The 11033-nt window shown below is 53.0% G+C and overlaps 1 protein-coding gene across 1 annotated transcript; it reads right to left on the reverse strand.

The window, feature by feature from the left end:
* Positions 1 to 1378: 1378 nt before the first annotated feature.
* On the reverse strand, positions 1379 to 10801 carry Gsk3a (glycogen synthase kinase 3 alpha). The gene is made up of 11 exons (XM_020172098.2): positions 10439 to 10801; positions 8363 to 8550; positions 6998 to 7081; positions 6723 to 6833; positions 4825 to 4955; positions 4627 to 4733; positions 3623 to 3720; positions 3448 to 3543; positions 2835 to 3021; positions 2428 to 2520; positions 1379 to 2042 (listed from the first exon to the last, which is right to left on the reverse strand). The coding sequence occupies exons 1-11, from the start codon at positions 10719 to 10721 to the stop codon at positions 1969 to 1971; spliced, it is 1452 nt and encodes a 483-aa protein (XP_020027687.1). The 5' UTR covers positions 10722 to 10801; the 3' UTR covers positions 1379 to 1968.
* Positions 10802 to 11033: the final 232 nt, after the last annotated feature.

Raw genomic sequence — 11033 nt, forward strand, 5'->3', positions numbered from 1 at the left:
GAACTGAATCCCACCTGGGCTAGGCTCAGAGGGTTCATTCTAATTGGAGGAAAAGTAAGCCAGTGTGACAAAGCAGTTGGATTTGAGGGGGCCTTGAAAATCAAAGGTCTTTGGAGCAGGAAGCGATCCCCAATTTTCTCAGAGGGTGCCTGGGATAATAGACCTTCCCGCCCTAAGTAGATGTAATGATTCTGAGGGGTCAGTGGGGCGGGCTCTACCTGGCCTCTGCAGACCAGGATGCTTGGGCAGCTGAAGCAGAATGCTGCTGAGGCTGGGATTGTCCAGGAGGCCATGCCTTTGAAATAGGGCTGAATAATTCAGGGCAGTGTGGAGAGGGCAGGGCATCAGATCTCCCTGGGGTTAAAGTGAGATGAGTGTCTTATCCCCTTCTGGCAGTGGTCCAGAAGGGGATAAGACAGGCAGACTGGACAGAGATTGGAGAGGTAAGTGGATGGTGAGGGACACTGTCAGTGACCACCTAGTCAACCAGTGGGGAGGAAAGAACCCTAGATTCACCCTTTGCCCAGACCAGCTCTCCTCCCCTTGTCTAATGTATGTGCTCTATGTATCCATTTTACAAACAAGGTGAAATCCAGGCTGGTGTTGAGCAAAGGGAGGGATAGGGCTCATCCTAGCCAGTAAAAATATACTCCCGGCACTCCCTCTGGGACATAGAGCTCTCCCTTTCTAGTCACAAGTGGAATCCAGCGGAGGGTGTGCTCCTTCCCTTCTGGAGCTTCCATCTATTTGCTTGCTTGGCACCATATGGAGGAGGTACCATTTCTTTCTGCCTGATGTCCCAGCATGTTTTAAAAGTGAGGGGTAAAGTAAGCTCTGTCCCAGCCTTCCCGGGGTTGTTACTTCCCAACATCCCTCAGGAGAGAAGCAGGTAGGTCCCCTGCTGAATACGCAGACATGAAGCCCTGTCCATGTCCCATCCCACTGAAAGTTTGAAGGTGGCTAAGTTTTGGCCTGAATGACTCCTCATGATCCAGTCTTTCCCTCCTGGATCCTGGAGCAGCTGAAGTCAGACAGGCCTTTGTTAAGTCTTGGCTCTGCCACTTAAGTTCTGTGTTCGAAACCCGTTGGGTACCCATTCTTCTACGGATCACTGGTGGTGCTCACTCCCATCCCCGCCCCCTGCCTAAAGCAGCAGTGGATGATTTATGCTGGGTCAGAGTGGACTCCTCCCAGGCCTCTGTAGTAGACTGGCTCATCATGATGGGCAGAGGGGAGTGCTAAGGTGCCAGAAAGTTGGGCCCTTAAGTCAGGGCCAGGCCTCACAGAGTTCCCCAGCTTGAGGTACTGTCATTCCTCACCCCAAACAGCCCTTCAAATCCCCCCTCAACTCAGAGGAAACAGGCAGCCAGCCAGGAAGCAGGTTTTCATGCCAATAATTTATTGAACGGCGGTCTGTACACAGGCAAACCTTACTGTGGAAACTAAGATACCAGGGGCTCTCCCCACTCCCCCAGCCCTCCAGGGTGGGCAGAGGAGGGAGGCCTTGGGAGCAGAGGGCAAGAGGGGAGATACAGCTGTAGGAGAAAGGGGCAGGTTGGATGATGCGAATCGACGTTTTCTTTAAGAAAAAAATTATAACAATCTATTTACACCTGGGGGGAGGAGCAAGGAAGGGAAAGGAGATGGGCTGGGCTGGGTCTATTTACAAGGGACACTGGAGGAGGTGGAAGTCAAGGGGAGGGGAGGGTGCCATGGGGGTAAGAGATTCTCATACCCCAAACCCCTGTCCTTCCTTCTCTTCCCTCCCCACAACCAGTTAAAATCCTCTTAAAAAGCCCACCAGAGGTGAGGCTGGTGAGGGAGGGACTAGAGTGGGGGTAGGGACTCATTTACCTCTGTCTCTAGTCTAGGGGCCCAGCCATGGCAGGAGCTTGATGGGCTATGGCCCCCCTTCCCAGCCCCACTTGGGGCTCCCAGATGGACATGGAAGAGTAAGTGGTGGGGCCCTCAAGAAGAGTTACTGAGGGCAGGTGTGGTTTCGGCTGGCTGCCAGTCTGAGCTGGTCTGAGTCTCAGTTAAAGCTGAAGGGAAGGGAGGGAAGAAGTAGATAGTTAGCCCTCACTCTCAGGCTCCACCCCACCCCTGCCAAGAGTAGAAACTGGCTACTGCAATAAAAGTCACTTTTTTTTTTTTTTGGTGCTGGGATCGAACCTAGGGCCTTGTGCATGCTAATAAGCAAGCGCTGTGCCACTGAGCTACATCCCAGCCCCATAAAAGTCACTTTGGATCCAGGAATACAAACTCAAATGCCAAAGGGCCAGCTGGACAATTGGAGCCAGGCTCCATGTAAAAAGGGGCAGAGGGGGCAGGTGGACACAGCTTCCACGGCTATCAGGAAAAGTAGGCCCACTGCTGTAGAGTCTGATTTACTTCCTTTAAACCCTCAGCAAATGGCCCTCAACTTACCTTGTGAGGATGGAGTGAGGGTAGTCGTGCCTGCTGGGGACCTCAAGTGAGGAGGGATGAGAATGGCATTGAGAGACGGTTGGATGGAGAGTTCTAGAGACAGGAATTGACATGCGCAGTCAGGAGAGGCAGGGCATTTAGAAACCCAGTTAGGGTTATGATGGGGCACCAGACAAGGACCCAGCTATTGACAAGGCCAGTTGGTGGACACTTAGCCACAGAACTCAGTAAGTGTAAAAATGAAAAGAGCCTAACAGAAAGCAGGTCAAAGAGCATTACTGAGGCAGCTATGGCACCTCCCTTAATGGTATCTTCCTGAGCCCTAGGCCTGCCTTTCTCCACCTCAGCTCCCCACACCAAGCTTTGACTGCCCTGAAAGCTCCACAGATCCCAAGCTATGCTCTCACCACCAGGACTGAAGTTGAAGAGGGGGGGAAGCGGGCGGTTGTTGGGGAGCTGGGTTCCGAGACACCGCAGTTCATCAAAGAAGCTGTGGGCACAGGCCTCCAGGGGGGAGAGCCTCGAGGATGGTGTGTACTCCAGCAGGCTTGAGCAGAGCGCAATGGCCTCTGGCGGCGTCCGAGATTTGAACACCTGGGGGGAGGGTCACCAGGGTGAACAGTGCAGTGACACCAGCATAATGCACTTACTTCTCTGCCACCATGCCCACAGCAAATACAGCTGCCTGCCTCCCACAAACCCACCTTCCAAATAAGGAAACTGAGGCACAGCCATGAAGAATAATCAGTTTGTATCAGGCAGGTAGCTGTCCCAGGTCCCATGACTGTATGAGCCCTACCGTGAACCTCAATTTCCCTGCCATAAAAATGGGAATCTTGAATTTACCTGTGGGTCTTCAACTTTTAAAATTCCATAAACTTTGAAAGCTGACGCAAGGTACTGACTGGCTCCCTACATAACTTCAAATCCTCTCAAACCATGATTCGGAAGTCAGACCAGTTGTCCTCTAAAGGAACCCACCCTTTGGCCAAGCTGCCTGAGTCCCTAGCCTTGCTCTACCTTTGTCCAGGGATGCGCTTTAATCTGGGGGAACTTGAACTCTGTGTAGTTGGGATTCATCTCTCGGATTTGCTCCCGGGTTGGCGTTCCTAGTACCTGTAAGGAGAGGGAGAGGTCTGAGACAAGGGCCCTATGCCTTAGTCCCATCGTCTGCCCTCCCTGGCCCTGCCCTCACCTTGATGATCTCCACCAGCTGGTCCACTCCACTGTCCCCAGGGAAGATGGGCTGGCCAAGGAGGAGCTCAGCCAATACACAGCCAGCTGACCACACATCTGAAGGGGAATGAGGGAGGGTCAAGGCGGGGCAGATAAGGCCACGAAGCCCACACCCTTGCAAGCACTTCTTTCCCTGTGTCCATCCTGAAAGGTGTCATAAGTCTCACTCAGGTCTGAGAAGAAGCACCCATCCCAAGACTGGTCAGTTTGGTTCCTAAGCTGGAGCCTGACCATGAGCCTTCAGGTTTGCCTGACTTAGTGCATTCCCCAATCTCAGTGTGCTTCCAGCTCCCACTGCCTCTGCTCGGAGACTCCAGTGAACCCTCGAAAGCCTCTACATGAGACCCAAACCTGCCAACAGGCACCTGTGTCCTCTGGGCCACAGAGAGGTAAAACTTAACTCCTGGACTGCCTTTCTCCTCAGCCTCTTCCCTGCCCATGGGAAGAGCTGTGGCTTCCTTTACACCTAAAGATCACACTGCTGTCCTCTTTCAAACCCTTTCAAGCCTTCTCATTTCATATTCATTTCAGCCTTCCCTTCATGTCTGCAAGGTGGCACTGCTGCCCTCACCAACAGACAAGGACACAGGCCCTAGGAGCAGGCCACACCCTCATGTTGGCAAAGCCTTGCCTGCTGGTTCCCCCAAGGTCACTGCCAGCCCCTCCCCTCCAGCTGAGAACAGAGGGATGACTGGGAGGTTCCAGAGCTAGAGTGGACTCTGGAGTCAGGTCAGCCTTCAAGTCCCAGTCCTGCCCCATCCCAGCAGGCAAATGGTCTCATGGCTCCCAGCCTTAGATCACTGAGACTGCTCATCTAAAAGGAGATGTGACAGCATCAGCCCCTTAAGCTTGGGAGGACCAGGTAAAAAACAGTAAGTTTTTATCACCAAGCCTAGCACACACAACCCAAAAAGAACTCAAAACCTGCCAAGACTTATCCCCCAGGTCCCCTCCCTAACTGACCGATCGAGGAGGTGTAATCCGTGGCTCCAAAGATGAGCTCTGGGGCACGGTAGTAGCGAGAACATATGTAAGAGACATTGGGCTCTCCACGGACCAACTGCTTTGCACTGTGAGAAAAGATGGACAGGATAAGTGCAAACCAAAGTATGGGGTCCCTCACCCCCACCCCTAACCCAGGTGCCCCAGGTAAAGCCCCACCTGCCAAAATCGCAGAGCTTGAGGACAGCAGTGTCGGGGTCCACCAGAAGGTTCTGGGGCTTGATGTCACGGTGACACACACCCTGGGAGTGGATGTAGGCCAAGCTCCGGAAGAGCTGGTACATGTATACCTGGGGTAGGCAGGCAGGGAACAGCTGAACTTCAACCTGGCCTGCCCCACACAGCACACTGCTGGCCCACTGTCTGGGTGAAAAGCCTTCCAGGTCACTCTTCCTGACTACACCACAGCCTTTGGTTCTAGCTTTAGTGAACAACACACTCAACTCGGGGCTGTTTCACAGACCACGGCCCCATTCCCAGTTTCTGACTCTGGGACTGGGAAAGGGCATCTGCTGCAAGCCTTCCAGCACTGATGCTGGGCCCAGCCCACGCTGTTGAGAACTGCCATCACACCCCATGGCAAAAACCTGAGGAGTAACACAGACATGGCGGAAGGTCTTGTAACGCAAACCAGAGAACCAGGCACTCAGTTTCCCCTCATCAAAAGTCACAACCCCTTCTCCAGTTCAGTTTTCCTACCTTTTCTCCACCCACAGAGCAGGACCAGTTCACTTTGATCATTGCTGCTTCCCCTGTACCTAGACCAGTGCCTGGTGTATACTAACTGCTCCATTGCTGCACCACATACAAAGCTGCTTCTGGTAACCACCTCCTCCTCTGTCCTGGCCCCTTTGCTAAAGATGCTTCTTTCTGTCCTGACACCTGGTCTCCTCCCAAAAGCCTTTATTGATCCTTCTCATCTCCAAAGCAGGTTGGGATGGGGGGAGCTGCCTGTTTTTAGAACTTTCTGTGCCCCTCTAGTATGGCAGCAGCCCATTAGTTTCATACTGTCCTGTGACAATGCCTATCAACCCCAAAAAATGAGGTCTTTAAGAACAAAGCCTGGCCAGGTGCTGGTGGCTCACACCTGTAATTCTAGCTACTCGGGAGGCAGCAATCCAGGAGGATCTCGGTCCGAAGTCAGCCCAAGCTGTTCATGAGACCCAATCTCGAAAACTACCTAACACAAAAAACACAGCTGGCAAAGTGGATCAAGTAGTACAGCACCTGCCTGGCAAGCATAAGGCCCTGAATTCAAACCCCAGTACTGAAAAAAAGAAAGACAAATTATGAGTCTCAGTCATTTGTCCCAGTATGCCGGCACCCACCCCACAGCCAGAGAACTCCCCTCCCAGGAAGTGAGGCCCAGCAGCCCCAATCATTGTAAAGTCCGTGTCAGCATCAGTCAGTCACCCAAGTGCAAGGGGAAAAGAGGAGCAGCAGGACCGAGTGACTCCAGCAAATGAACACATCCACCTCCCAAGGCAGCAGCTACTGCAGCCTCCGTTCCTCCTGTTACCCCTGGACCTGACTCATTCACTCAGTTCATTTGATTCATTCATTCAGACCCCTCCTGAGGACGTTAACACCTAGAGTATGGGGCCCGCCCAGGGCAATGAGTCTACAGACAGCTCAAAAAGATGCATACTGGGCTCCGCTGGGTGGACACTAACCTTCCATACCACCTGTTCCCCGCCCCCCCCCCCGCCCCCGGCCCCCTTAGAATCTAGGCTCCAAAGGCCTGGATTCTGACTATAGTAAGTCCCCTTCTGAATTCTTGGTCCCCTTCATCCCAACACCACTGGTGCTACTGGGCTCCCAGAGTGAAACAGGTATCTTGTGGCGCCCTCAGACCCCTGGTGATGCTGCTTTTCTGATTCAGCCAGCCCTTGCCTGGCCCACCCATGTTCAGTGAACTCCACGTGAGGAAGGCCAGGGAATACAGAACCTCTAGAGACCAACATAAACTTGGACAGTGAGGGAACCCACAGAAGACAGGAGGCTCTGGAGCCCCTGGCTTTGTGGCCTGGGCCCTAGCAATCTGCCTGCCTGCCTACCTTGACATAGATAATAGGGATGATCAACTTGGCCTTGGTGAAATGGCGGGCCACCCGGTACACTGTCTCAGGCACGTATTCCAGCACCAAATTTAAGTACAGCTCATCTTTCTGTAGAGAGCAAAGGAGAGGTGTGAGGCATTGTGAGGGAAGAGTGAAGAGGGGGAAGGGAAGGTGTACTGGGGAAGAACTGGATCTTGTGGGAAAGGCAGACAGGAAGATGGATGGAACCAGATAGAGACAAACCTCCTACCCGGGACACCCCAAGATCTTACCTTCTCCCCACTGGAGTAGAAAAAGTACCGCAATCTCACAATATTACAGTGGTCCAGCTTCCGCATAATCTGCAGCTCTCGGTTCTTGGGGACAAAGGGAGAATCTTGTACAACCAACCCTCTGCGTTCCCTCCCTAGGGGCAGCCTGCTCAGCCCTCCTCTCATTTCTACCAACAGGCCCAAGGCCCTGGGTGGTACCCCATAATTCCTCATCCCCAGCCCCTTCCTCATATACAAGCTGAAAGCCTGTGAGTTAATCCCAGGCCACAGAGATGTGTCTTCCTCAACCCACCTGTAAATTTTTCAACTTACTGCTGACATTTAAAAGTCAAGTTACTGGTAGAGCGCTTACCTAGCAAGCACAAGGCCCTGAGTTCAACCTCCAGTACCACCAAAAATGAATAAATAAATAAAATAAAGTAAAAGTTAGGTTACTTCACTTAGAAAGCCAGTTCTCAGCTTCTCTTGAAAAAATCAGATGAGGTAGCAACTAAGGCTCACCAGCCTACATGGTATAAGCAAGAGCAGTCACACAGCGACCCTCTGATTCACTATGGTACCCACCGCTCCCTACTGCTTCCCCTCAAGGCATCTAGAACTCTAAATCTCAAATCCTAAATCCCAGTCTTCTAATTCTCAGCTTCCAATTCATGCTTCGGCCTCTCCCCAGAAGGCCCAAACTCAGCATTCATCCTTTCCCTCTCATTTCTGAGAGCTCATCAAGCTCTGGCTGGCGCCTGAAGCTACTCCTGCCCAGACTCAGGCCCTGGTCTAGGCTTCAATGCCAGTCCTCCAAACACCAGTTATCCCTCCAATTCCACCCTGAGCCTCTGTGAGCTCCCAGGGCACACTGCCTAAGTGACAAGAGACACCCGTTCCTCAACAGAGACAGAGCCCAGCATAAAACAAGTAGTATAGTGAGCATGGCGTGGGCTGGGTTCATTCCTGTACTGGAAAAACACCTGAACACACCTGCAGAGCCACACATCAGCCTTGCCAGACTCCTTTCTCCTCCGGAAGAGAGGCCTTGGGAATCACACAGGCCTTTAATGTCTGGGGCACTTACTATGCAAATTTCATTTCTGCTTACTTAGAATGGGAATAACAACATTACCTGCCTTCAGAGAACCCCCAGATAAATTAAAACAAGAACTGGCCTGTCAAGCACTTCTACTGATAAATGCCCAATAATGTCAGCTCTTGCCTCTCGTAGAAGCCACATTCCCGTGTTCCACACAACTCCTTCCCTTCCTTCCTCTCTCCTTGGTCTCCTCAGAAGCCACAGGCTCCAGTTAGTTCCCTTGTGGGGCACTCTCAACAGTCATACCCAGTCCCAAAACTTCATCACCATTTCCCACAAGCTACCTTGAACCTTTTGTCCTGAAGAACCTTCTTGATGGCCACCAGTTCCCTGGTCTCTGCCAGCCGTGCCTGGTACACGACCCCAAATGAACCATTGCCAATCACTTTGATGTCTGTGTAAGCCACCTCTTGGGAGCGCTCTGGGCCTTGACCTAAGGTGGCTACTACTGTGGTCACCTTCCCGCTGTCACCTGGAGAACAAAGGGGACACTTAATCCACTGGTCTTTGCCCTCTGGCCACCACCCTATCCCAGGGCTGTGGGAGGTAGGACAGCTCTGCAAAAAGGTCATGGGTTGGGGGTTGCTTAGGTATAAGACCCTGGATTTGATTCCTAGTCAGTGGGGTAGGAGGAGTGGGCTGAAGAGAAGGGGGCTTCTTTGTCTCTTCCCCATCTCTGAGCAAAGGTGGCTGCCTAGGTCTCACCTCCCCCCAGTGACCTGGAGCTTCCCTCAGGGAGCACTAAATCCTGCCTTTTTCCATATGGTAGGACACCCAAACCTCTTTGCCATTCAACAATTAGCAGTCCCCACTGGACAGGCAATGATGGCTCATGCTTGTAATCCTAGCTACTCAGGAGGCAGAGATCAGGAGGATAATGGTTCAAAGCCAGCCCAGGCAAATAGGTCACAAGACCCTATCTCAAAAAAACCCATCACAAAAAGGGCTGGTGGAGTGGCTCAAGGTGTAGGCCCTCAGTTCAAACCCCAGTATTGCCAAAAAAAAAAAAAGAATAGAAAAGAAAAGAAAAATCCCAATTTCCACTTCTAGGAAGCAGCAAGTCCTGCTACTGGGAGACACGAACACCCTCAGGTATTAAATCCATCTGTTCTGGGCCTGTGGCCTTTGGCCCCTCCTGTAGGGCAGGCCTCACCTACCACCTTCTACTGAAGGAAGCAGTGGGCCTGGGGTGCCCCTACTCTTGTATGCAGGAGCCAGTCTCACAACCTGGTAACTTCACCACTGCTTGTGCAGAAAATCAATGTGCTCTCCTGGTACCAGTACTAGTACCCAGACCCTCACCTTTCAGGGAAAGTCACTTTTACCCAAATACTTTGCATTACAAAAGGCACTGACCTGACCTCTTCACCTGTGTAGCCCAGAGCAGTGCCAAATGCGAAAATAGGGAGCCTAATTTCTGTCCTCACCAGGTTGTGGAGGAAAGCTCCAATTCCCAGTTCCCAGTCTCTGAATGGAGCAAACCTTGGTGCCATTCCCAGGGGACAGTGACCCCTTTCCTTGGGGAAAGTGATGAACCAAATCCACTTTAGGGGCCAGTACTACCTTCTTTTGAAGGAAGACAACCCTGCGCTGCTATTTTTTTCAAAGCCAATGGCACCACACCCCAGAATTATTAAAGTAGAACCTCAGATGCATATTCTATGGGGAGTTAGGACCCACTCGCCCCCACATTCCATTTTTGCTAAAGGAGTCCCCCCAAGCCCTTTTTTTTTTTTTTTAAAGAATAATGACAGTTGAGGGATATGCTGACTCCCAATCTGTCCTTATTTCTAAGTAGCAGTAACTATAATTGCCACCATTGGAGGTATAGCTCCATATATTTTGGGTGGGTAATGACGTCAGACCTTATGTTTAAAACCTGTCCCTGTTCTTTGGACACAGACAGCCCCACTTCTAAGAGATATTCAGTTCAAATCCCCATCCTCTCAAAGAGAGAAAATGCAGAAACCAACCAACCCCCGCCCCCCTTTCTGTGGAGATATTACTGGTCTGTTGGAGGACAATAATCCTAGATCCTCATGCACAAGTGACTATGACCTCTGATCTTGTTCTTTAATGGATGGCAATGTCAGATCTGTTTTTAAGGCTTAAGGACCTCAAGACCTTGGTACTTTAAGAATAGTGACCTGTGACCCCTGTTACTGAGTGTCAGTAATTCTGATCCTAAACTCCGAGATGTTATCCACCTAACTCCTTTCTCTGGAAGAGAGGTCAGATCCCAGTTTGGGGAGGCACAGTGACCTCGAGCTCCTATCTGGGCATATGAAAGAACGTGAGCAACGTTTGAGAATCTTGGAGAACCCAGATCACCACCCCACACCGGCGCCCCTAGTACTCACGGCCCAGCTTCACTCCGGGCGGCGGGAAGCTTGTGCCCGCGCCGGGGCCGCCGCTGCCTCCTCCGCCGCTGCCGCTGGGGCCACCCCCGGAGCTCGAGGCTCCCACGCCCCCACCCATGGCCCCGACTGACGCCTTCCCGCCGCCGGTGCCCCCTGGGCCAGAGGCCGAGCCCCCGGGGCCGCCGCCACCGCCTCCGCCTCCGCCGCCTGGCTCAGCGAATGAGCTGGTCCGCGCCCGGCCCGAGCCCCCAGGGCCGCCTCCCGAAGGCCCGCCGCCGCTCATGGCGCCGAGCGCAGGCCCAGGCCACGGGGCTCGGGCTTCCCGGGCTGCCCCCGCCGCCGCCGCTGCCGCCGCCTCCCCCGGGTTCCGGCCTCTTCCAGGCCGCGCCGCTCCGGCTCCGGCTCCGGCCCAGCGCCCGCCGCGGGGCACCCCGGGAGATGCAGTCCTCCTGTCGTCCGCGCCGTCGTCGCCGCCCTCGGCCCACACTGAGGCCGCGTGGCAGGCCGGGAAATGGAGTCCGCAAAGGTCTCAGAGTAGCAGGCAGGGATGGAGGTTCGCGCTGCACGTCGGGAAATAGAGTACTGGGTAACATCA

The sequence above is a fragment of the Castor canadensis genome, chromosome 16, assembly GCF_047511655.1.
Source record: "Castor canadensis chromosome 16, mCasCan1.hap1v2, whole genome shotgun sequence".
Lineage (NCBI taxonomy): Eukaryota > Metazoa > Chordata > Mammalia > Rodentia > Castoridae > Castor > Castor canadensis.